The sequence below is a fragment of the Bombina bombina genome, chromosome 2 (genome assembly GCF_027579735.1).
Source record: "Bombina bombina isolate aBomBom1 chromosome 2, aBomBom1.pri, whole genome shotgun sequence".
NCBI classification, from domain to species: domain Eukaryota; kingdom Metazoa; phylum Chordata; class Amphibia; order Anura; family Bombinatoridae; genus Bombina; species Bombina bombina.
Window position 1 is genome coordinate 1,327,614,335 of NC_069500.1, and position 25,891 is coordinate 1,327,640,225.

At 42.7% G+C, this 25,891-nt stretch overlaps 1 protein-coding gene across 1 annotated transcript in view; it reads right to left on the reverse strand.

Moving 5' to 3' along the window:
* The window catches only part of HTT (huntingtin), a gene marked incomplete in the record, with an annotated part of 1,068,170 nt that overhangs the window by 245,830 nt on the left and 796,449 nt on the right, over positions 1–25,891 (reverse strand). The window contains 3 exon segments of the mRNA XM_053704193.1: positions 3,977–4,154; positions 10,853–10,998; positions 19,968–20,181. Coding sequence (XP_053560168.1) covers positions 3,977–4,154; positions 10,853–10,998; positions 19,968–20,181 — 538 coding nt within the window.

Genomic DNA, 25,891 nt, shown 5'->3' on the forward strand with positions numbered 1-25,891 from the left:
TGAGCCTTCAGGGAGTTCCAGACTGCGCCCCAACCTAGAAGGCTGGCGTCTGTTGTTACAATCGTCCAATCTGGCCTGCGAAAGGTCATCCCCTTGGACAGATGTGGCCGAGAAAGCCACCATAGAAGAGAATCTCTGGTCTCTTGATCCAGATTTAGCAGGGGGGACAAATCTGAGTAATCCCCATTCCACTGACTTAGCATGCACAATTGCAGCGGTCTGAGATGCAGGCGCGCAAATGGTACTATGTCCATTGCCGCTACCATTAAGCCGATTACTTCCATGCACTGAGCTACTGACGGGTGTGGAATGGAATGAAGGACACGGCAAGCATTTAGAAGTTTTGATAACCTGGCCTCCATCAGGTAAATTTTCATCTCTACAGAATCTATAAGAGTCCCTAGAAAGGGTACCCTTGTAAGTGGTAATAGAGAACTCTTTTCCACGTTCACCTTCCACCCATGCGACCTCAGAAATGCCAGAACTATCTCTGTATGAGACTTGGCAGTTTGAAAACTTGACGCTTGTATCAGAATGTCGTCTAGGTACGGAGTCACCGCTATGCCTCGCGGTCTTAGTACCGCCAGAAGTGAGCCAGAACTTTTGTAAAGATTCTTGGAGCCGTAGCTAATCCAAAGGGAAGAGCTACAAACTGGTAATGCCTGTCTAGGAAGGCAAATCTTAGGTACTGATAATGATCCTTGTGAATCGGTATGTGAAGGTAGGCATCCTTTAAGTCCACTGTGGTCATGTACTGACCCTCTTGGATCATGGGAAGGATGGTTCGAATAGTTTCCATTTTGAATGATGGAACTCTTAGGAATTTGTTTAGGATTTTTAAGTCCAAGATTGGTCTGAAGGTTCCCTCTTTCTTGGGAACCACAAATAGATTTGAATAGAATCCTTGCCCGTGTTCCGTCCGCGGAACTGGGTGGATCACCCCCATTAGTAAGAGGTCTTGTACACAGCGTAGAAACGCCTCTTTCTTTATTTGGTTTGCTGATAACCTTGAAAGATGAAATCTCCCTTGTGGAGGAGAAGTTTTGAAGTCCAGGAGATATCCCTGAGATATGATCTCCAATGCCCAGGGATCCTGGACATCTCTTGCCCAAGCCTGGGCGAAGAGAGAAAGTCTGCCCCCCACTAGATCCGTTTCCGGATAGGGGGCCCTCTCTTCATGCTGTCTTAGGGGCAGCAGCAGGTTTCTTGGCCTGCTCGCCCTTGTTCCAGGACTGGTTAACTTTCCAGCACTGTCTGTAACGAGCAACAGCTCCTTCCTGTTTTGGAGCGGAGGAAGTTGATGCTGCTCCTGCCTTGAAGTTACAAAAGGCACGAAAATTAGACTGTTTGGCCTTTGATTTGGCCCTGTCCTGAGGTAGAGCATGGCCCTTACCTCCCGTAATGTCAGCTATAATTTCTTTCAAGCCGGGCCCGAATAAGGTCTGCCCTTTGAAAGGAATATTAAGCAATTTAGATTTAGACGTCACGTCAGCTGACCAGGATTTAAGCCATAGCGCTCTGCGCGCTTGGATGGCGAATCCTGAGTTCTTAGCCGTAAGTTTGGTTAAATGTACGACGGCATTAGAAACAAATGCGTTAGCTAGCTTAAGTGCTTTAAGCTTGTTCATAATTTCATCCAATGGAGCTGTGCGAATGGCCTCTTCCAGAGACTCAAACCAGAATGCCGCCGCAGCAGTGACAGGCGCAATGCATGCAAGGGGCTGTAAGATAAAACCTTGTTGAACAAACATTTTCTTAAGGTAACCCTCTAATTTCTTATCCATTGGATCTGAAAAGGCACAACTATCCTCCACCGGGATAGTGGTACGCTTAGCTAAAGTAGAAACTGCTCCCTCCACCTTAGGGACCGTCTGCCATAAGTCTCGTGTGGTGGCGTCTATAGGAAACATTTTCCTAAATATGGGAGGAGGGGAAAAAGGCACACCAGGTCTATCCCACTCCTTGCTAATAATCTCTGTAAGCCTTTTAGGTATAGGAAACACGTCAGTACACACCGGTACCGCATAGTATCTATCCAACCTACATAATTTTTCTGGAATTGCAACCGTGTTACAATCATTCAGAGCCGCTAATACCTCCCCTAGCAATATGCGGAGGTTCTCAAGCTTAAATTTAAAATTAGAAATCTCTGAATCCAGTCTCCCTGGATAAGATCCGTCACCCACAGAATGAAGCTCTCCGTCTTCATGTTCTGCAAACTGTGACGCAGTATCTGACATGGCTCTCACCTCATCCGCGCGCTCTGTCCTTAACCCAGAGCTATCGCGCTTGCCTCTTAATTCTGGCAATTAAGATAATACTTCTGTCATAACAGTAGCCATGTCTTGCAAAGTGATTTGTAAGGGCCTCCCTGATGTACTTGGCGCCACAAAATCACGCACCTCCTGAGCGGGAGGCGAAGGTACTGACACGTGAGGAGAGTTAGTCGGCATAACTTCCCCCTCGTTGTCTGGTGATAATTTCTTTACATGTAAAGATTGACTTTTATTTAAAGTAACATCAATGCAATTAGTACACAAATTTCTATTGGGCTCCACATTGGCCTTTAAACATAGTGAACAAAGAGATTCATCTGTGTCAGACATGTTTAAACAGACTAGCAAAGAGACTAGCAAGCTTGGAAATACTGTTCTAAATAAATTTACAAGCAATATAAAAAACGCTACTGTGCCTTTAAGAAGCACAAAAAGCTGTCACAGTTGAAATAACAATGAACCAAAATAGTTATAGCAACCAATTTTTCACAGTAAATGTATTAAGTTAGCAAAGGATTGCACCCACCAGCAAATGGATGATTAACCCCTTAATACCCAAAAACGGATAACAATTTAATAATTAACATTTTTAACACAGTCAAAACACACTGTCACAGGTCTGCTGTGACTGATTACCTCCCTCAAAATGAATTTTGAAGACCCCTGAGCTCTCTAGAGACGATCTGGATCATGGAGGATGAAGTAGACAGATTGTGACTGAATTTTTACTGCGCAAAAAAGCGCTAAAATAGGCCCCTCCCACTCATATTACAACAGTGGGGAAGCTCAGTTAACTGTTTCTATGCAGAAAACAAAGATGGCCATGTGGTAAAAATCATGCCCCAATAAGTTTTATCACCAAGTACCTCACAAAAAACGATTAACATGCCATTAAACGTTTTGAACATACATTTTAAAAGTTATGAAGTGTTATTAATAAGCCTGCTACCAGTCGCTTTTACTGCAGTTAAGGCTCATACATTATTTCAGTATTAACAGTATTTTCAGAGTCAATTCCATTCCTTAGAAAAATACATTCAGTGTACACACACTCATCAGCCTAATACCAGTCGCTATCACTGCATTTAAGGCTGAACTTACGTTACATTGGTATCAGCAGTATTTTCTCAGTCAATTCCATTCCTCAGAAAAATAATTTACTGAACATACCTCGTTTGCAGGGGAGCCCTGCATGCTATTCCCCTTTTCTGAAGTTACCTCACTCCTCAGATGAGAACAGCCAGTGGATCTTAGTTACGTCTGCTAAGATCCAAGAAAACGCAGGCAGATTCTTCTTCTAATGCTGCCTGAGAACAAACAGCACACTCCGGTGCCATTTAAAATAACAAACTTTTGATTGAAGAAATAAACTAAGTTAAAAAACACCACAGACCTCTCACAACGACCTATCTTTAGTTAGGCTGCAAGAGAATGACTGAATATGACATGTGAGGGGAGGAGCTATATAGCAGCTCTGCTTGGGTGATCCTCTTGCAACTTCCTGTTAGGAAGAGATATATTCCATAAGTAATGGATGACCCGTGGACTGACTACACTTAACAAGAGAAATGATAACGACAATGCTGATTGCCTGCTGTTTTGCAAGTTATTGAAATGTTTAAGTAGCAATATATTTTATGTTTCACTTTATTCAAAGATTACTTTTTTGTGGTTTCCCATAAAGACAAAGTGGTTCTTACCTGCCTCAATAATGAAGCGAATACAAGTTATCAGAGAACAGGCCTGCGTTACAAACTCGGCAGAAGCCAGCAAGTTCCACAGATTCGGCTGCTGAAGAGCTAAGCAGCAACAGTCAAGGACAGCTTGGAGATCAACACTCAGTGGGATTTGGTCATGTACAAAATGCCATGTCACTGCCTGCAATCAAAAACATTAATCAGAGCTAAGCCTATGGATTGCAAAGCAAAATATTCTGCAGTACTGTACCCAGTAGTGTCAATTCTAAGCTAAAATATATGGAATAAATTCTATTTATCAAAACATAAATACGCATTTCTGTATAAAGTTATTTAAAAAGAGTGCCTGTCGTGCGCACACAAATCCAAAAGCCCATCTGTTGGATCTATATAGAAGACCAGAATAAACCAGTTACAATGAACCGTGTGTTACAAATGGGGAGAGGCAAAGTAGCAGAATAGGAGAGGAAAACATAAAAAGTACAGCAGGGCATCATTGCGCCTGCCAGTACTCGAGTTGTGCATTAAACATGCCGTGAACCAACTGTAAAACACATCACACGCAGAACAAAAGTAGCTACGGAACATACTGCTTTAAAAACAATTTCTACCAAAGTTGTTATTCTCCAAACCAGCCATAATAGGCGATCATCTTGTAAGATAATGAGAGATTGAAAACAGAATTTATGCTTACCTGATAAATTACTTTCTCCAACGGTGTGTCCGGTCCACGGCGTCATCCTTACTTGTGGGAATATCTCTTCCCCAACAGGAAATGGCAAAGAGTCCCAGCAAAGCTGGCCATATAGTCCCTCCTAGGCTCCGCCCACCCCAGTCATTCGACCGACGGACAGGAGGAAAATATAGGAGAAACCATAGGGTGCCGTGGTGACTGTAGTTAGAGAAAATTATTCATCAAACCTGATTAAAAAACCAGGGCGGGCCGTGGACCGGACACACCGTTGGAGAAAGTAATTTATCAGGTAAGCATAAATTCTGTTTTCTCCAACATAGGTGTGTCCGGTCCACAGCGTCATCCTTACTTGTGGGAATCAATACCAAAGCTTTAGGACACGGATGAAGGGAGGGAGCAAATCAGGTTACCTAAACAGAAGGCACCACGGCTTGCAAAACCTTTCTCCCAAAATTAGCCTCCGAAGAAGCAAAAGTATCAAATTTGTAAAATTTGGCAAAAGTGTGCAGTGAAGACCAAGTCGCTGCCTTACATATCTGATCAACAGAAGCCTCGTTCTTGAAGGCCCATGTGGAAGCCACAGCCCTAGTAGAGTGAGCTGTGATTCTTTCAGGAGGCTGCCGTCCGGCAGTCTCGTAAGCCAATCGGATGATGCTTGTAAGCCAAAAGGAAAGAGAGGTAGAAGTCGCTTTTTGACCTCTCCTCTTACCAGAAAATACGACAAACAGAGAAGATGTTTGTCTGAACTCTTTTGTAGCTTCTAAATAGAATTTTAGAGCACGGACTACATCTAAATTGTGTAGCAAACGCTCCTTCTTTGAAACTGGATTCGGACACAAAGAAGGTACAACTATCTCCTGGTTAATATTTTTGTTGGAGACAACCTTTGGAAGAAAACCAGGCTTAGTACGCAAAACAACCTTATCTGAATGGAACACCAGATAGGGCGGAGTACACTGCAGAGCAGATAGCTCAGAAACTCTTCTAGCAGAAGAAATAGCAACCAAGAACAAAACTTTCCAAGATAACAACTTAATATCTATGGAATGTAAAAGTTCAAACGGAACCCCTTGGAGAACTGAAAGAACTAGATTTAAACTCCAGGGAGGAGTCAAAGGTCTGTAAACAGGCTTGATCCTAATCAAAGCCTGAACAAATGCTTGAACATCTGGCACAGCTGCCAGTCGTTTGTGTAGTAAGACAGATAAAGCAGAAATCTGTCCTTTTAGAGAACTCGCTGATAATCCTTTATCCAAACCTTCTTGTAGAAAAGAAAGGATCTTAGGAATTTTGACCTTATTCCATGGGAATCCCTTGGATTCACACCAGCAGATATATCTTTTCCATATTTTATGGTAAATCTTTCTAGTTACCGGTTTTCTGGCTTGAACCAGAGTATCTATCACAGAATCTGAAAACCCACACTTTGATAGAATCAAGCGTTCAATTTCCAAGCCGTCAGCTGGAGGGAGACCAGATTTGGATGTTCGAATGGACCCTGAACAAGAAGGTCCTGTCTCAAAGGTAGCTTCCATGGTGGAACCGATGACATATTCACCAGGTCTGCATACCAAGTCCTGCGTGGCCACGCAGGAGCTATCAAGATCACCGAGGCCCTCTCCTGCTTGATCCTGGCTACCAGCCTGGGAATGAGAGGAAACGGTGGAAACACATAAGCTAGGTTGAAGGACCAAGGCGCTACTAGTGCATCCACTAGAGTTGCCTTGGGATCCCTGGATCTGGATCCGTAGCAAGGAACCTTGAAGTTCTGACGAGACGCCATCAGATCCATGTCTGGAATGCCCCATAATTGAGTTAATTGGGCAAAGATCTCCGGGTGAAGTTCCCACTCCCCCGGATGGAATGTCTGACGACTCAGATAATCCGCCTCCCAGTTTTTCACTCCTGGGATGTGGATCGCAGATAGGTGGCAGGAGTGATTCTCTGCCCATTCTATTATTTTGGTCACTTCTCTCATCGCCAGGGAACTCCTTGTTCCCCCTTGATGATTGATATAAGCAACAGTCGTCATGTTGTCTGATTGGAATCTTATGAATCTGGCCTTTGCTAGTTGAGGCCAAGCCCTGAGAGCATTGAATATCACTCTCAGTTCCAGAATGTTTATCGGGAGGAGAGACTCTTCCCGAGACCAAAGTCCCTGAGCTTTCAGGGATTCCCAGACCGCTCCCCAGCCCACTAGACTGGCGTCGGTCGTGACGATGACCCACTCTGGTCTGCGGAAGCTCATTCCCTGGGACAGGTGGTCCAGGGTTAGCCACCAACGGAGTGAGTCTCTGGTCTTCTGATCTACTTGAATCACTGGAGACAAGTCTGTATAGTCCCCATTCCACTGTTTCAGCATGCACAGTTGTAATGGTCTTAGATGAATTCGCGCAAAAGGAACTATGTCCATTGCTGCAACCATCAACCCTACTACTTCCATGCACTGAGCTACGGAAGGACGAGGAATAGAATGAAGAACTTGACAAGCGTTTAGAAGTTTTGACTTTCTGACTTCTGTCAGGAAAATCCTCATTTCTAAAGAATTTATTATTGTTCCCAAGAAGGGAACTCTTGTCGACGGAGACAGGGAACTTTTTTCTATGTTCACCTTCCATCCGTGAGATCTGAGAAAGGCCAGAACGATGTCTGTGTGAGCCTTTGCCTTTGAAAGAGACGACGCTTGTATTAGAATGTCGTCCAAGTACGGTACTACTGCAATGCCCCTTGGTCTCAGAACCGCTAGAAGGGACCCAAGTACCTTTGTGAAAATCCTTGGAGCAGTGGCTAACCCGAATGGGAGAGCCACAAACTGGTAATGTTTGTCCAGAAAGGCGAACCTTAGGAACTGATGATGTTCTTTGTGGATAGGAATATGAAGATACGCATCCTTTAGATCCACGGTAGTCATAAATTGACCTTCCTGGATTGTAGGTAGAATCGTTCGAATGGTTTCCATTTTGAACGATGGTACTCTGAGAAATTTGTTTAGGATCTTTAAATCCAGAATTGGTCTGAAAGTTCCCTCTTTCTTGGGAACTACAAACAGATTTGAGTAAAATCCCATTCCTTGTTCCGCCGATGGAACTGGGTGTATCACTCTCATCTTTAACAGGTCTTCTACACAATGTAAGAATGCCTGTCTCTTTATTTGGTTTGAGGATAAGTGAGACATATGGAACCTTCCCCTTGGGGGTAGTTCCTTGAATTCCAGAAGATAACCCTGAGAAACTATTTCTAGTGTCCAGGGATCCTGAACATCTCTTGCCCAAGCCTGAGCAAAGAGAGAGAGTCTGCCCCCTACTAGATCCGGTCCCGTATCAGGGGCTACTCCTTCATGTTGTTTTGTTAGCAGCAGCAGGCTTCTTGGCCTGCTTACCCTTGTTCCAGCCTTGCATCGGTTTCCAGGCTGGTTTGGTTTGTGAAGCATTACCCTCTTGCTTAGAGGATGCAGAATTAGAGGCCGTTCCGTTCCTGAAGTTACGAAAGGAACGAAAATTAGACTTATTCTTGGCCTTGAAAGGCCTATCTTGTGGGAGGGCGTTGCCCTTTCCCCCAGTGATGCTGAAATAATCTCTTTCAATTCTGGCCCAAAGAGAGTTTTACCCTTGAAGGGAATATTAAGCAATTTTGTCTTGGATGATACATCCGCTGACCAAGACTTTAGCCAAAGCGCTCTGCGCGCCACAATTGCAAACCCTGAATTTTTCGCTGCTAATCTAGCTAATTGCAAAGCGGCATCTAAAATAAAAGAATTAGCCAACTTGAGTGCGTGAACTCTGTCCATAACCTTCTCATACGGAGTCTCTCTACTGAGCGACTTTTCTAGTTCCTCGAACCAGAACCACGCTGCTGTAGTGACAGGAACAATGCACGAAATGGGTTGCAGGAGGTAACCTTGCTGTACAAAAATCTTTTTAAGCAAACCCTCCAATTTTTTATCCATAGGATCTTTGAAAGCACAATTATCCTCGATAGGAATAGTAGTGCGCTTGTTTAGAGTAGAAACTGCCCCCTCGACCTTAGGGACTGTCTGCCATAAGTCCTTTCTGGGGTCGACCATAGGAAATAATTTCTTAAATATAGGAGGGGGGACAAAAGGTATGCCGGGCTTCTCCCACTCCTTATTCACTATGTCCGCCACCCGCTTGGGTATAGGAAAAGCTTCGGGGTGCACCGGAACCTCTAGGAACTTGTCCATCTTGCATAATTTTTCTGGAATGACCAGGTTGTCACAATCATCCAGAGTAGATAACACCTCCTTAAGCAGTGCTCGGAGATGCTCTAATTTAAATTTAAATGTCACAACATCAGGTTCAGCCTGTTGAGAAATTTTTCCTGAATCTGAAATTTCCCCATCTGACAAAACCTCCCTCATGGCCCCTTCAGATTGGTGTGAGGGTATGACAGAGCAATTATCATCAGCGCCCTCCTTCTCTTCAGTGTTTAAAACAGAGCAATCGCGCTTTCTCTGATATGCAGGCATTTTGGATAAAATATTTGCTATGGAGTTATCCATTACTGCCGTCAATAGCTGCATAGTAATAAGCATTGGCGCGCTAGAAGTGCTAGGGGCCTCCTGCGTGGGCAAAACTGGTGTAGACACAGAAGGAGATGATGTAGAACTATGTCTACTCCCTTCATCTGATGAAACATCTTGGGCAATTTTACTATCTGTGGCAGTACTGTCCTTACTTTGGTTGGACGCTATGGCACAAGACATGTTAAACATGCTTAAACTTGTCAATAAAGCACAAAAACCGTTTTAAAACAAAACCGTTACTGTCTCTTTAAATTTTAAACAGAACACACTTTATTACTGAATATGTGAAAAAGTATGAAGGAATTGTTCAAAATTTACCAAAATTTCACCACAGTGTCTTAAAGCATTCAAAGTATTGCACACCAATTTTAAGAGCTTTAACCCTTAAAATAAGTTTTAACCCCTCTACAGTCCCAGCTACAGCCTTTGCTGCGACTCTACCAAACCCAGGGGGGAATACGATACCAAAAGAAGCCTTCTAGGAACTTTTCCAACCACTTTCAGATCCTCACACATGCATCTGCATGTCTTGCTCTCAAAAGTAACTGCGCAGTAATGGCGCGAAAATGAGGCTCAGCCTACAACTGGGAAGGCCCTTCCTGACTGAAAAGGTGTCTAACACAGTGCCTGACGTTAAAAAACGTTCCCCAAGTTTATAAGTGTGAATAACAAGCATAAACATGAATAAAATGCCCAAATAAAGCAATCGATTTTGCCCATAAAAGTGTCTACCAGTTTTATAGCCCATAATAAGCCCTTTATTCTGTTTGAGACTAAGAAAATGGCTTACCGGTCCCCATGAGGGGAAATGACAGCCTTCCAGCATTACACAGTCTTGTTAGAAATATGGCTAGTCATACCTTAAGCAGAAAAGTCTGCTAACTGTTTCCCCCAACTGAAGTTACTTCATCTCAACAGTCCTATGTGGAAACAGCAAACGATTTTAGTTACTGTCTGCTAAAATCATCTTCCTCTTAAACAGAACTCTTCATCTTTTTCTGTTCAGAGTAAATAGTACATACCAGCACTATTTTAAAATAACAAACTCTTGATAGTAGAATAAAAAAACTACAACTAAACACCACATACTCTTAACCATCACTAGAGGACGTTAATGTGTTTTATATAGATAACATTGAGCTCATGCACATGAAGTGACCTAGGAGTGAGCACTGATTGGCTAAAATGCATGTCTGTCAAAAGAACTGAAATAAGGAGGCAGTCAGCAGAAGCTTAGATACAAGGTAATTAAAGAGGTAAAAAAATTCTTATTATAACTGTGTTGATTATGCAAAACTGGGGAACGGGTAATAAAGGGATTAACTTTCTTTTTAAACAACAAACATTCTGGTGTTGACTGTCCCTTTAATTTTCCTGTTCTAAAAAGAAAAAAATGACTGTTTTAATTTGCTTCTAGTGGATAACTATTCATGTGGGAGTTGTCTTTATCAGCCAGTGAGCAGTTTGTACTAACGTGCATTTCTAGATATTTTTAAAGCAAATTTAAACCACTTTTTCATGTTTAGTTACTGTTCTTCATATACATAAAAAGGATATATTTTTTACTTTACTGTCCCTTTAAGCAATATACACTGATTTCTCATAGCCATGTGGGTTTTAGGAAATCTTGCCATTACTTTACCTCAACTGAGAGTACCACAAACTTCACAAAGTCTTCTTCTTTGTTTCGCTGGATGTGAAAACCAGGAGGTAGCTTATGCAGTGCAAGCAGGTACTGAGATATTGCCCGGCACAGAGTGACTAGAGAACGGTACACTGTAGCATCCCCTGCAGCAGAGAACAACATCATTGGATAACGTGCATTTTACTTTTCAAGCCAAACCCCCCAAAAAACAATGCAATACAGAACAGTTTATTACAGAACAATTGGACGTTTAAAGGGATATAAAACCAAACATTTTTCTTTCTTTCTTTCATAATTCAGATAGAGCATGCGATTTTAAACAACTTTCTAATTTACTTCCATTAGAATTTTTTGTTCGTTCTCTTGGTATCTATTGTTGAAAAGCAGGGACGTAAGCTAAGGAGTGTGCACGTGTATAGAGCACTATATAGCAGCAGTTTTGCAAGAATGTTATCCATTTGCAAGTGCACTAGATGGCAGCACTGTTTCCTGCCAGATGGTATTTTGGATGCCTACCTAGGTATCTCTTCAACACAGAATATAATTAGAACGTAGCAAATTTGATAATAGAAGTAAATTGGAAACTTTTTAAAATGTTATGCTCTGTCTGAATCACAAAATACATATTTAGGGTTTGATATCCCTTTAATTTAATGGCATACCCATATCTATTAACGTTATTTTAAATGTGGCAGCCTACCCTACTCTAATTGTAAAAGTAAGAAAAGTATTAGATTTGTTGCTAAAACATAACAAGCTGCACATCATGAGATCGCATTGTTAAAGTGATTCAGGATGATGTTATGGGGTCATGACACACAGATTTATTTCAGAGGTACGAACGTGCACTAACATCTACTTGTAAATTATAGGTTTCAAGATCTGTAACACAGGCAAACTCATTCCCTACTTATGTAACGTAACAGAGAGAGTGAAAGCAACATATGTTTTAATGACATTAATGTTTATAGTTTATGTAAATACAATGTATATATTACAGGCCTTCAGATATCAATTTGATTGTGAAGACGTTGATTTATAGTATACATTTTGATGTTTTCTCTACTCATGTTACAATGCACAAAGACAGTGATAAATTAGTAGCAAAGAGAACAATATAAAGTGTACGAGAGATATGCAATCATTTCTGTTTTTAACTAAAAGGAGGGAAAGATCTTAAAGGGACACTGAACCCAATTTTTTTTATTTCATGATTCAGAGAGAGCACGCAATTTTACGCAACTTTCTAATTTACTCCTATTATAAATTTTTCTTCAGAAACATTTTCGAGCCGGCCTGTTTTTGGTTCAGACCCTGGATAGCGCTTGCTGATTGGTGGCAACATTTAGCCACCAATCAGCAAGTGCTACCCAGGTGCTTAACCAAAGATGGGCCAGCTCGTAAGCTTACATTCCTGCTTTGTCAAATAAAGGTACCAAGAGAACAAATAAAAATTGATTATAGGAGTAAGTTGGAAAGTTGCTTAAAATTGCATGTTTTATCTGAATCATGAAAGAACAATTTGGGTTCAGTGTCCCTTTAAGATCTTTAGTATAATAAGAAGGTGCACTAACTTCATCAACATATGCAGTACATCTTTCTTTCAAGTTTACAGTGTAGGGGGTTGCAATAGTTTTTGGTATTCATTCAAATACTATTTCTGCTCTAATGTATATTTCTAAGGTTCCTTCTATACCACTTCAAACATCTAAGACACACAGTATCTCTCAGCAACAATGTAGTAGATATGCTGATGAAGACTGAGATTTTCTGCAAAACCTTCCCAAGTATAAACATATACAGAGTGTCCACAGCACCTTGTCACTCTTTTATTAGGACAGTTTAAAAGACATGCAATTACAGTCTAACACCATTAAAAGCAAGAACCTATATATACACAGAGCACTGATTAAATAGCCTAAATAATTGTTTTTAACCCTAACCCAATTTAACTTTGTTTCAGCAATCTTTCTCATAACCCCCACTGCTAAGTGGTTGAATTTGATATATGACACGCCATCGTCGCTGTCTAATTTGGTGGTCTTTTTCAATGAAATGGAAAGACACGGGAGCACCTAATATTAGACCTATGTTGGCTGAGATGGTCACAAATTCTACAGGTCATTTAACCTATTTAAGGAACAGGGATGTGTAATCATATATATTACATGGGTTGATTCACATATAAAGACATTTTTAATTTTATATTTACACCCCCTTATTGGGTGATTAAATGTATCACCCTTAATCATGGAATGGCAGCTCATGCAACCCATACATGGGTAACATCCTAGTCGCTTTTTTGTCAAATAGGTTTGTTGTATATTTTTACCTGAGCCATCATCTGTTTTGACTAACTGTGTTTCTTAGGTTTTTAACCCTTCTAAAGACCATCATTGGTTTCTTTTGGAAAGCCTCTACGTCTCCACTACAGTCCCTCAATACATGCCAATGTTTCTAATCTTAGAAATCATATCACTATATGGGCTGTGCTGGAACACAAAGACCATCCCAGATAACAGAATTTATGCTTACCTGATAAATTACTTTCTCCAACGGTGTGTCCGGTCCACGGCGTCATCCTTACTTGTGGGATATTCTCCTCCCCAACAGGAAATGGCAAAGAGCCCAGCAAAGCTGGTCCCATGATCCCTCCTAGGCTCCGCCTTCCCCAGTCATTCGACCGACGTAAAGGAGGAATATGCATAGGAGAAATCATATGATACCGTGGTGACTGTAGTTAGAGAAAATAATTCATCAGACCTGATTAAAAAAACCAGGGCGGGCCGTGGACCGGACACACCGTTGGAGAAAGTAATTTATCAGGTAAGCATAAATTCTGTTTTCTCCAACATAGGTGTGTCCGGTCCACGGCGTCATCCTTACTTGTGGGAACCAATACCAAAGCTTTAGGACACGGATGATGGGAGGGAGCAAATCAGGTCACCTAGATGGAAGGCACCACGGCTTGCAAAACCTTTCTCCCAAAAATAGCCTCAGAAGAAGCAAAAGTATCAAATTTGTAAAATTTGGTAAAAGTGTGCAGTGAAGACCAAGTCGCTGCCTTACATATCTGCTCAACAGAAGCCTCGTTCTTGAAGGCCCATGTGGAAGCCACGGCCCTAGTGGAGTGAGCTGTGATTCTTTCAGGAGGCTGCCGTCCGGCAGTCTCATAAGCCAATCGGATGATGCTTTTAAGCCAAAAAGAGAGAGAGGAAGAAGTTGCTTTTTGACCTCTCCTTTTACCAGAATACACAACAAACAAGGAAGAAGTTTGTCTGAAATCCTTTGTAGCCTCTAAATAGAATTTTAGAGCACGAACTACATCCAAATTGTGTAACAAACGTTCCTTCTTTGAAACTGGATTCGGACACAAAGAAGACACGACTATCTCCTGGTTAATATTTTTGTTAGAAACAACTTTCGGAAGAAAACCAGGTTTAGTACGCAAAACCACCTTATCTGCATGGAACACCAGATAAGGAGGAGAACACTGCAGAGCAGATAACTCTGAAACTCTTCTAGCAGAAGAAATTGCAACCAAAAACAAAACTTTCCAAGATAATAACTTGATATCAACGGAATGTAGGGGTTCAAACGGAACCCCCTGAAGAACTGAAAGAACTAAATTGAGACTCCAAGGAGGAGTCAAAGGTTTGTAAACAGGCTTGATTCTAACCAGAGCCTGAACAAAAGCTTGAACATCTGGCACAGCCGCCAGCTTTTTGTGAAGTAAAACAGATAAAGCAGAAATCTGTCCCTTCAAAGAACTTGCAGATAATCCTTTCTCCAAACCTTCTTGAAGAAAGGATAGAATCTTAGGAATTTTTATCTTGTTCCATGGGAATCCTTTAGATTCACACCAACAGATATATTTTTTCCATATTTTATGGTAGATTTTTCTAGTTACAGGCTTTCTAGCCTGAACAAGAGTATCAATGACAGAATCTGAGAACCCTCGCTTTGATAAAATCAAGCGTTCAATCTCCAAGCAGTCAGTTGGAGTGAGGCCAGATTCGGATGTTCGAACGGACCTTGAACAAGAAGGTCCTGTCTCAAAGGTAGCTTCCATGGTGGAGCCGATGACATATTCACCAGATCTGCATACCAAGTCCTGCGTGGCCACGCAGGAGCTATCAAGATCACCGATACCCTCTCCTGTTTGATCCTGGCTACCAGCCTGGGAATGAGAGGAAACGGTGGGAACACATAAGCTAGGTTGAAGGTCCAAGGTGCTACTAGTGCATCCACTAGAGTCGCCTTGGGATCCCTGGATCTGGACCCGTAGCAAGGAACCTTGAAGTTCTGACGAGACGCCATCAGATCCATGTCTGGAATGCCCCACAATTGAATTATTTGGGCAAAGATTTCCGGATGGAGTTCCCACTCCCCCGGATGAAATGTCTGACGACTCAGAAAATCCGCTTCCCAATTTTCCACTCCTGGGATGTGGATTGCAGACAAGTGGCAGGAGTGAGTCTCCGCCCATTGAATTTTTTTGGTCACTTCTTCCATCGCCAGGGAACTCCTTGTTCCCCCCTGATGGTTGATATACGCAACAGTCGTCATGTTGTCTGATTGAAACCGTATGAATTTGGCCTTTGCTAGCTGAGGCCAAGCCTTGAGAGCATTGAAAATCGCTCTCAGTTCCAGAATATTTATCGGGAGAAGAGATTCTTCTCGAGACCAAAGACCCTGAGCTTTCAGGGGTTCCCAGACCGCGCCCCAGCCCACCAGACTGGCGTCGGTCGTGACAATGACCCACTCTGGTCTGCGGAAGCTCATCCCTTGTGACAGGTTGTCCAGGGACAGCCACCAACGGAGTGAATCTCTGGTCCGCTGATCTACTTGTATCGTTGGAGACAAGTCTGTATAATCCCCATTCCACTGACTGAGCATGCACAGTTGTAATGGTCTTAGATGAATTCGCGCAAAAGGAACTATGTCCATTGCCGCGACCATCAAACCTATTACTTCCATGCACTGCGCTATGGAAGGAAGAAGAACAGAATGAAGTACTTGACAAGAGCTTAGAAGTTTTGATTTTCTGGCCTCTGTCAGAAAAATCCTCATTTCTAAGGAGTCTATTATTGTTCCCAAGAAGGGAACTCTTGTTGACGGGGATAGAGAACTTTTTTCTACGTTCACTTTCCACCCGTGAGATCTGAGAAAGGCCAGGACAATGTCCGTATGAGCCTTTGCTTGTGGCAGAGACGACGCTTGAATCAGTATGTCGTCCAAGTAAGGTACTACTGCAATGCCCCTTGGTCTTAGCACCGCTAGAAGGGACCCTAGAACCTTTGTGAAAATTCTTGGAGCAGTGGCTAATCCGAATGGAAGTGCCACAAACTGGTAATGCTTGTCCAGAAAGGCGAACCTTAGGAACCGATGATGTTCCTTGTGGATAGGAATATGTAGATACGCATCCTTTAAATCCACCGTGGTCATGAATTGACCTTCCTGGATGGTAGGAAGAATTGTCCGAATGGTTTCCCATTTTGAACGATGGAACCCTGAGAAACTTGTTTAGGATCTTGAGATCTAAGATTGGTCTGAATGTTCCCTCTTTTTTGGGAACTATGAACAGATTGGAGTAGAATCCCATCCCTTGTTCTCCTAATGGAACAGGGTGAATCACTCCCATTTTTAACAGGTCTTCTACACAATGTAAGAATGCCTGTCTTTTTATGTGGTCTGAAGACAATTGAGACCTGTGGAACCTTCCCCTTGGGGGTAGCTCCTTGAATTCCAGAAGATAACCTTGGGAGACTATTTCTAGCGCCCAAGGATCCAGAACATCTCTTGCCCAAGCCTGAGCGAAGAGAGAAAGTCTGCCCCCCACCAGATCCGGTCCCGGATCGGGGGCCAACATCTCATGCTGTCTTGGTAGCAGTGGCAGGTTTCTTGGCCTGCTTACCTTTGTTCCAGCCTTGCATTGGCCTCCAGGCTGGCTTGGTTTGAGAAGTATTACCCTCTTGCTTAGAGGATGTAGAACTTGAGGCTGGTCCGTTTCTGCGAAAGGGACGAAAATTTGGTTTATTTTTAGCCTTAAAAGACCTATCCTGAGGAAGGGCGTGGCCCTTTCCCCCAGTGATATCTGAAATAATCTCTTTCAAGTCAGGGCCAAACAGCGTTTTCCCCTTGAAAGGTATGTTAAGCAATTTGTTCTTGGAGGACGCATCCGCTGACCAAGACTTTAGCCAAAGCGCTCTGCGCGCCACAATAGCAAACCCTGAATTTTTCGCCGCTAATCTAGCTAATTGCAAAGTGGCGTCTAAAGTAAAAGAGTTAGCCAATTTAAGAGCGTGAACTCTGTCCATAATCTCCTCATAAGAAGATTCCTTATCGAGCGACTTTTCTAGTTCATCGAACCAGAAACACGCTGCTGTAGTGACAGGAACAATGCATGCAATTGGTTGTAGAAGGTAACCTTGCTGAACAAACATCTTTTTAAGCAAACCCTCTAATTTTTTATCCATAGGATCCTTGAAAGCACAACTATCTTCTATAGGGATAGTAGTGCGTTTGTTTAGAGTAGAAACCGCCCCCTCGACCTTGGGGACTGTCTGCCATAAGTCCTTTCTGGGGTCGACCATAGGAAACAATTTCTTAAATATAGGGGGAGGGACAAAAGGTATGCCGGGCCTTTCCCATTCTTTGTTTACAATGTCCGCCACCCGCTTGGGTATAGGAAAAGCTTCGGGGGGCACCGGGACCTCTAGGAACTTGTCCATCTTACATAATTTCTCTGGAATGACCAAATTGTCACAATCATCCAGAGTAGACAACACCTCCTTAAGCAGAGCGCGGAGATGTTCCAATTTAAATTTGAATGTAATAACATCAGGTTCAGCTTGTTGAGAAATTTTCCCTGAATCTGAAATTTCTCCCTCAGACAAAACCTCCCTGGCCCCTTCAGACTGGTGTAGGGGCATGTCAGAACCATTATCATCAGCGTCCTCCTGCTCTTCAGTATTTTCTAAAACAGAGCAGCCGCGCTTTCGCTGATAAGTGGGCATTTTGGCTAAAATGTTTTTGATAGAATTATCCATTACAGCCGTTAATTGTTGCATAGTAAGGAGTATTGGCGCACTAGATGTACTAGGGGCCTCCTGTGTGGGCAAGACTGGCGTAGACGAAGGAGGGGATGATGCAGTACCATGCTTACTCCCCTCACTTGAGGAATCATCTTGGGCATTATTTTCTCTAAATTGTTTGTCACATACATCACATCTATTTAAATGAGAAGGAACCTTGGCTTCCTCACATACAGAACATAGTCTATCTGATAGTTCAGACATGTTAAACAGGCATAAACTTGATAAAGCACAAAAAACGTTTTAAAATAAAACCGTTACTGTCTCTTTAAATTTTAAACTGAACACACTTTATTACTGAATATGCGAAAAAGTATGAAGGAATTGTTCAAAATTCACCAAAATTTCACCACAGTGTCTTAAAGCCTTAAAAGTATTGCACACCAAATTTGAAAGCTTTAACTCTTAAAATAACGGAACCGGAGCCGTTTTTATATTTAACCCCTATACAGTCCCTGGTATCTGCTTTGCAGAGACCCAACCAAGCCCAGAGGGGAATACGATACCAAATGACGCCTTCAGTAAGCTTTTTCTGTGTATCTGAGCTCCTCACACATGCATCTGCATGCCTTGCTTCCCAAAAACAACTGTGCATTAGTGGCGCGAAAATGAGGCTCTGCCTATGATTAGAGAAGGCCCCCAGTGAAAAAGGTGTCCAATACAGTGCCTGCCGTTTTTTTTAACATAATTCCCAAGAATAAAATAACTCCTCAAAGCTATAAACTATTAAAACTGCTTATAAATTAATCGTTTTAGCCCAGAAAAATGTCTACCAGTCTTTAAAGCCCTTGTGAAGCCCTTTATTCTTATTAATAAAAATGGCTTACCGGATCCCATAGGGAAAATGACAGCTTCCAGCATTACCAAGTCTTGTTAGAAATGTGTCATACCTCAAGCAGCCAAAGTCTGCTCACTGTTTCCCCCAACTGAAGTTAATTCCTCTCAACAGTCCTGTGTGGAAACAGCCATCGATTTTAGTAACGGTTGCTAAAATCATTTTCCTCTTACAAACAGAAATCTTCATCTCTTTTCTGTTTCAGAGTAAATAGTACATACCAGCACTATTTTAAAATAACAAACTCTTGATAGAAGAATAAAAACTACATTTAAACACCAAAAAACTCTGAGCCATCTCCGTGGAGATGTTGCCTGTGCAACGGCAAAGAGAATGACTGGGGAAGGCGGAGCCTAGGAGGGATCATGTGACCAGCTTTGCTGGGCTCTTTGCCATTTCCTGTTGGGGAGGAGAATATCCCACAAGTAAGGATGACGCCGTGGACCGGACACACCTATGTTGGAGAAATTTTATTTTGTTAATTTACTTGTCTTAGTTTGTTGGGGCTTTGTTTTGTATGTTCCACATGTTTCTGGATTAAGATAGGAGGATATCCTCTATTGATGAATTTCTGTTTCATTTCTCTAATTCTTGTCTTTAAGGGACTGTTCAGATACAATTCTTCACACTTTTAAAAATTGGCTATGTGGCAAAGACTCAACCAAGCCTCTAGGTTAAAAACTGTTGTAATGAAGGAGAGTATTTCTGTCTGTATCCATTGTATGTAAACCAAAGGCTAGGATTAGGGTTAAAACAATTATTCAGGCTATTTAATAAGTACTCTGTGTATACAGGTTCTAGCTTCAAAATTATTAGACTGTAATTGCATGTCTTTTAAACTGTCCCAATAAAGGAGTGACAAGGTGCTGTGGACATTAAAACATCTAAAATATTGAAATGTGTGATATGGATATGTCCGTCTGGATGTATTTTATTTTGTATATAAATTGTAAGTAAATCTCATTTCTAATAAAACATTAAAAAGATCACCAATATTTATGCAAGATAATATTTTCTAAATACTTCATTTACACTACATAGATTAATTTTGTTCTATTCCCCTTTAAATTGCACCATTATGATTAACCAACAAGGTTAAAAAATTCTTATTTCAAATGTCTCCGGTGTATGCATTCTTGTTAACAATATGCTCTGTGGTCTGATAGACTATATAGATTACCGAAGACGTTGCTCAACTTGTCCCAGTAAGCAGAGCTCTCAACCTGCTGCAGAGGCCGCAGAACCTGATGGCTGTCCGGTAGCTGCCGTACACTTTGGGAAATAAGATCTAGAATCAGCGAGTGTGTAGTTTCAAAGAAGGTGATACCCTGCTCTCCGGCAATCTGTTCCAAGCTCAACGCTAAGCAAGGTGCAAGCAGACTTAAGTTGAAACTCTGAAATTGAAACAGAATAGTTTTATCAACTGGGAAAACAAACAAACAAAAAATATAAAAACTTACATGAACCTACTGAAGCATCGGTGCACTTTTATTGCCCACAGAAGGTCGTTGGCTATATGAATATGTCCGTTACATGTAGTACACGGTATATGGCTAGTGATTTTAAAGAGAATCTGGACAAATAAGCATGTAAGATATTTGTTGATGGGAAGGACTTGGTTAATTGTTGAGACAACCTATAGAGGAATACAAAATATTCTGAACAACTATAGGAGGAGCACCACCAAAGCATGCATCCTATTACTGCCAAATAGCCACTATGTAGGCAATATTTACGCAGCCATTCTTCTACTAAAGGAGTGTGTGGATCATGCAGGCAGTGCAATACCAGATAAGTGCAGACCCCAGAAGTATCTTTTGCTTCATTCTGTTTAAGTAGGTTATGTAAGCTCTATATTGCCTTGTCACAGTGTTGCAGAATATATGGTAGTATTTTATATATAGACTAACAATAATCAACACAGACACACATTCATAATAAATATATATACTAGTCTGACTCCCACACACACATTGTATGGCTATAGCTCAAAGGGACAGTCTACTTGAAAAATGTTATTGTTTAAAAAGATTGATAATCCCTTTATTACCCATTCCCCCGGTTTTGCATAACCAACACGCAGGCCCGGACTGGCCATAGGGCATGCCGGGCAAATGCCTGGTGGGCCGCAGGGTCCCTTAGCCCCGCCCACCAACCGGATCCCTTTATGTAGACTTACTACAGTAGATTACAAAGAGCTGATCCTACCCTGCAATTCTTTTATTGCTGTCTGGCCCGGTTCCTGCATGTGAGCAGGCTCAGTGTTGGGCCCGCCCCCAGCATTACATTTAGTTTCTATATGAGCGGAAGCAAAAACCCAGGCTGCAAGCAACAATCCTGGAACTGTCCAACAGCATCAAATGTAAGGGTAAACAGTTGTTATTTTATAAATGTTTTTTTTTTTAATACAAAAGTTTTTTTTTTATTTGCTAGCAAAAAGTTTTTTGTTTTAATAAAAAAAAATATTTTGCATGTAAGCTATAAATTTACTGTGCTCAGGAGTAGGGCCGTTTTTAGGGGGCCAGGATTTTTCCTACTCATCCCAACCACTGCCTATAGATTAAATTGTTGTTTTTTTTTTAAAATACTGTTTTTATTGAGGAACAGAGAAAATTAGCAGGTACAGTTTGACAGTGTGACATAAAATCTCAACGGATAAATAGAAACATAGAATCATCTTATGCACATCACATATTATACAATAGTAAATTTACGCATCAGCGTCTCAGTCCTCGTTTCTTTTATCTTAACCTTTTTACTCTGTTTGTAGACTAACAGTGTATACAAACATGACTAACATAAACACATTTCAACCAATAACCTTAAACTCCTTAACAAAGTATTATTAGATTTAACAAAGCGTAATACATAGGTTCTAGGTACGCTCTTTGCGGGGGTATAAAATAAAATTAAAAAAGAAATTAAAAAGGGGGAGGGGTAAGTGAGGGTGAATAGAGTCCGTCCATATATACATTCTATAGCAATTCTCTCCCCCCCCTCCCCACCTCGCACCCGGTGTAGAAATTCCCACTCACCCCTCAAGGAGGCCGAGAGCATATATTTCGTGTGTGTGAAGGGCATCAGTATTTGTCTCTGAGAGTCTAGGCTTAATGTCACGATGTATTCCCGCCACTTATTAATGAAGTGTTTGAGTCTTTTATTAGTGTCCATCTTAGTGTCCAGCTGCTCAATGAGTAGCTGTTTGTGTATGGCGTGTTTGAACGTGTTAAAGGCAGGGGCAGTGCGTTCTGTCCACACCCTCAAGATAACCTTCCCAGCCATCAAGACTATGGTGGTAAGCAGAGGGACAGTCTTGGGGCTCTGTTCTCCCCATTCTAAAAAGCAAATTTGTTCCAAATCAAGCTTGACTCTAACTTTCATGACGTTAGTGATCCAAAAGGTAACCTTACCCCAGAACTGCCTAACCCGTGGGCACGCAATAAAGTAGTGAAGCAGATCCAGGTCACCAATCCTACATTTACTACACTCATTTACCACCCTGGGGTCCCATTTAGATAGCCTCCTTGGGATAATGTAGTCTCTGTGTATCATTCTGATTTGGGATTCTCTAAGAGTCATGGATAATGTTGCCTTTTTAACATTCTCTATACTCTGTTGTATCACCACCGCCATATCCTCCCTGTCTAGGGTTCTGTTCCATTTGTTTTCTAGCAAAATCAAATTGTTGATTTCAACCCGACTCAGCAATGTTTTATATATCCCTGAGATTGTGAAGTTGCCTATTCTAAATGAGGTTACTGATGCATTAAATGCGTGCGGTTCCCAAAATTGCGGGTCATCCCTGATCAGTTGGGTGGTGTAATGTCGGAGCTGGAGGTAAGCATAGAAGTGAGCTCTCGGTAGTCCGAACTGGGCTTGTAGTTCAGCAAATGACTTTATACACTTCCTGGGGATATCTAGAGCGTCTCCCACAAGACATAGTCCCTTGCTGTCCCATGCAATAAACGGAGAGGTGTCAATCCCAGGAGGAAAACTCATATTGTTTCTCAACGGGATCATCTGCGAGGACACGCACCGGCGACCAACGTGTCTGAGGGATAGTCGCCACGCCCTCAGCACGTCTTTATAAAGAAGACTATCCCTGATCACCGCGGCAGTACTATTAAGTAGGGTTTAAGGCAAGAGTGAGAGATCAAACGCCCCTAGGGCATGTCTCTCTAGGTCAGGTGAATAGAAGTGCCCTGTTTTTAACTGCCAATCCAGCATGAGACGATTGAGTGCTGCCCAATTGTACAGCTTTAAGTTGGGCAGGCCCAGACCGCCCTGCGAGGGTTGAGCATACAGTTTTGTGACCGCTATCCTAGGCCTGCCCCCCCTCCAAAGGAAGGCCGAGAGGGCTCGGGCGTATAGCTTCATGTCCTTCCTAGTGATTAGGAAGGGCAACATTAGGAGGGGGTACAGAATTTGTGGCAGATAGATTAACTTGTTTTATGTGTGACACTAGTAACATTAAATAAAAACTAATCTATAGGCAGAGGTTGGGATGCATAGAAAAATCCTCCGGTATATATACTTCTGGTTACATATCCCAACATGCTCTACAGGTGAAAGGTGTGGTTGAGGGGTTATTCCAGCTACCCTGCACAGCTGGATGCCAGTGCTCTTGCTCCTGATTTAAAACTGGAGCATCATGGTGTGCTGAGGGCAGATACGTCATTTCAGGCCCCTTCATGTGTCTCAAAATCATTTCCCCATACAACATACTGCAGGGGCACTGCTATAACAGACCCTCCAACCACTATCTGGGTATGTGGCTGAGTGTGGGAAGCTGGTGCTGGAATCGGTAAGTACTGGGATTTCTCTTCTGTGAAGCACAAGCAGCTCTGGAACTGTCAGGATGACGGCCCCTAGTGGTGAGAGCACTGCTGTATCTGCAGCTATATATATTCCTTATTGATGTTATTTCTTTATGAATATTTGAGTGCCCTTAAAGGGACATAATACTCATATGCTAAATCACTTGAAACTGATGCAGTATAACTGTAAAAAGCTGACAGGAAAATATCACCTGAGCATCTCTATGTAAAAAAGGAAGATATTTTACCTCACAACTTCCTCAGCTCAGCAGAGTAAGTTCTGTGTAAAAAGTTATACTCAGAAATGAACAGCAGCCAATCAGCATCAGCAGTGCTGAGGTCATGAACTCTTTTACTGTGATCTCATGAGATTTCACTTAACTCTCATGAGATTTCATAGCAAACTTCCTTTAAACTGAATAGGGAAATAAGATGAGAGTGCAAGTAAGCTCGCCCCTTCCGCTGTCCCAGGACAGACATACTATTATGCTGCTTAGAAGTCCTTTACAATGGGATGTGGCTACTGAGAAACTTTTGAGGTAAAATATCTTTCTTTTTTACATAGAGATGTTCAGGTGATATTTTCTAGTTAGCTTTTTACAGCTATGCTGCATCACTTTCAAGTGTTTCAACATTTGGGTATTATGGCCCTTTAATATTCATTTGTATAAAGCATTCAATGATAAAGGATGACATATTATAGGCTGCATCATATAAAGTCAGTAAGTCCCACCTGGCTCAGTCTTCCAGGATTCATACTATGGCCTCTAGTTATCAAAGTCTGGCGGACCTGATCCGACAGTGCGGATCAGGTCTGCCAGACTTCGCTGAATATGGCGAGCAATACGCTCGCCGTATTCAGCACTGCACCAGCAGTTCACAAGAGCTGCTGGTGCAACGCCGCACCCTGCTGACTCGCCAGCAGGGGGGTGTCAATCAACCCGATCGTACTAGATCGGGTTGATTTGCGACGATGTCTGTCTGCATGCTCAGAGCAGGCGGACAGGTTATGGAGCAGCGGTCTTTGTGACCGCTGCTTCATAACGGCTATTTCTGGCGAGCCTGCAGGAGCTTGATACATATGCTCCTATATATACATATATATACTAGTCCTAAAGCCCGTTCACACGGGCCATTTTTTGCAGTACAGCGGTCCCACCCCTTGCGCTCTCTCCCTCCCCCTCTCTTTTGCACTCTCTCTCTCTCTCCCCCTCTCTTTTGAGCTCTCTCTCTCCCCCCTCTATTTTGAGCTCTCTCTCTCCCCCCTCTATTTTGAGCTCTCTCTCACCCCCCTCTATTTTGAGCTCTCTCTCTCCCCCTCTGTTTTGCGCTCTCTCTCTCCCCTTCTCTTTTGCGCTCTCTCTCTCCCCCTCTCTTTTGCGCTCTCACTCCCCCTCTCTTTTGCGCTCTCACTCCCCCTCTCTTTTGCGCTCTCACTCCCCCTCTCTTTTGCGATCTCTCTCTCGCCCTCTCTTTTGCGCTCTCTCTCCCCCCTCTCTTTTGCTCTCTCTCTTCCCCTCTCTTTTGAGCTCTCTCTCTCCCCATCTCTTTTGCACTCTCTCTCTACCCCATCTCTTTTGCGCTCTCTCTCCTCTCTCTTTTGAGGTCTCTCTCCCCCTCTCTTTTGTGCTCTCTCTCTCCTCTCTTTTGCGCTCTCTCCCCCTCTCTTTTGTGCTCTCTCTCCCCCCTCTCTTTTGCGCTCTCTCCCCCTCTCTTTTGCGCTCTCACTCCCCCTCTCTTTTGCGATCTCTCTCTCCCTCTCTTTTGCGCTCTCTCTCCCCCCTCTCTTTTGCTCTCTCTCTTCCCCTCTCTTTTGAGCTCTCTCTCTCCCCATCTCTTTTGCACTCTCTCTCTACCCCATCTCTTTTGCGCTCTCTCTCCTCTCTCTTTTGAGCTCTCTCTCTCCCTCTCTTTTGTGCTCTCTCTCTCCTCTCTTTTGCGCTCTCTCCCCCTCTCTTTTGTGCTCTCTCCCCCCTCTCTTTTGCGCTCTCTCCCCCTCTCTTTTGCGCTCTCACTCCCCCTCTCTTTTGCGATCTCTCTCTCTCCCTCTCTTTTGCGCTCTCTCTCCCCCCTCTCTTTTGCTCTCTCTCTTCCCCTCTCTTTTGAGCTCTCTCTCTCCCCATCTCTTTTGCACTCTCTCTCTACCCCATCTCTTTTGCGCTCTCTCTCCTCTCTCTTTTGAGCTCTCTCTCCCCCTCTCTTTTGTGCTCTCTCTCTCCTCTCTTTTGCGCTCTCTCCCCCTCTCTTTTGTGCTCTCTCTCCCCCCTCTCTTTTGCGCTCTCTCTCC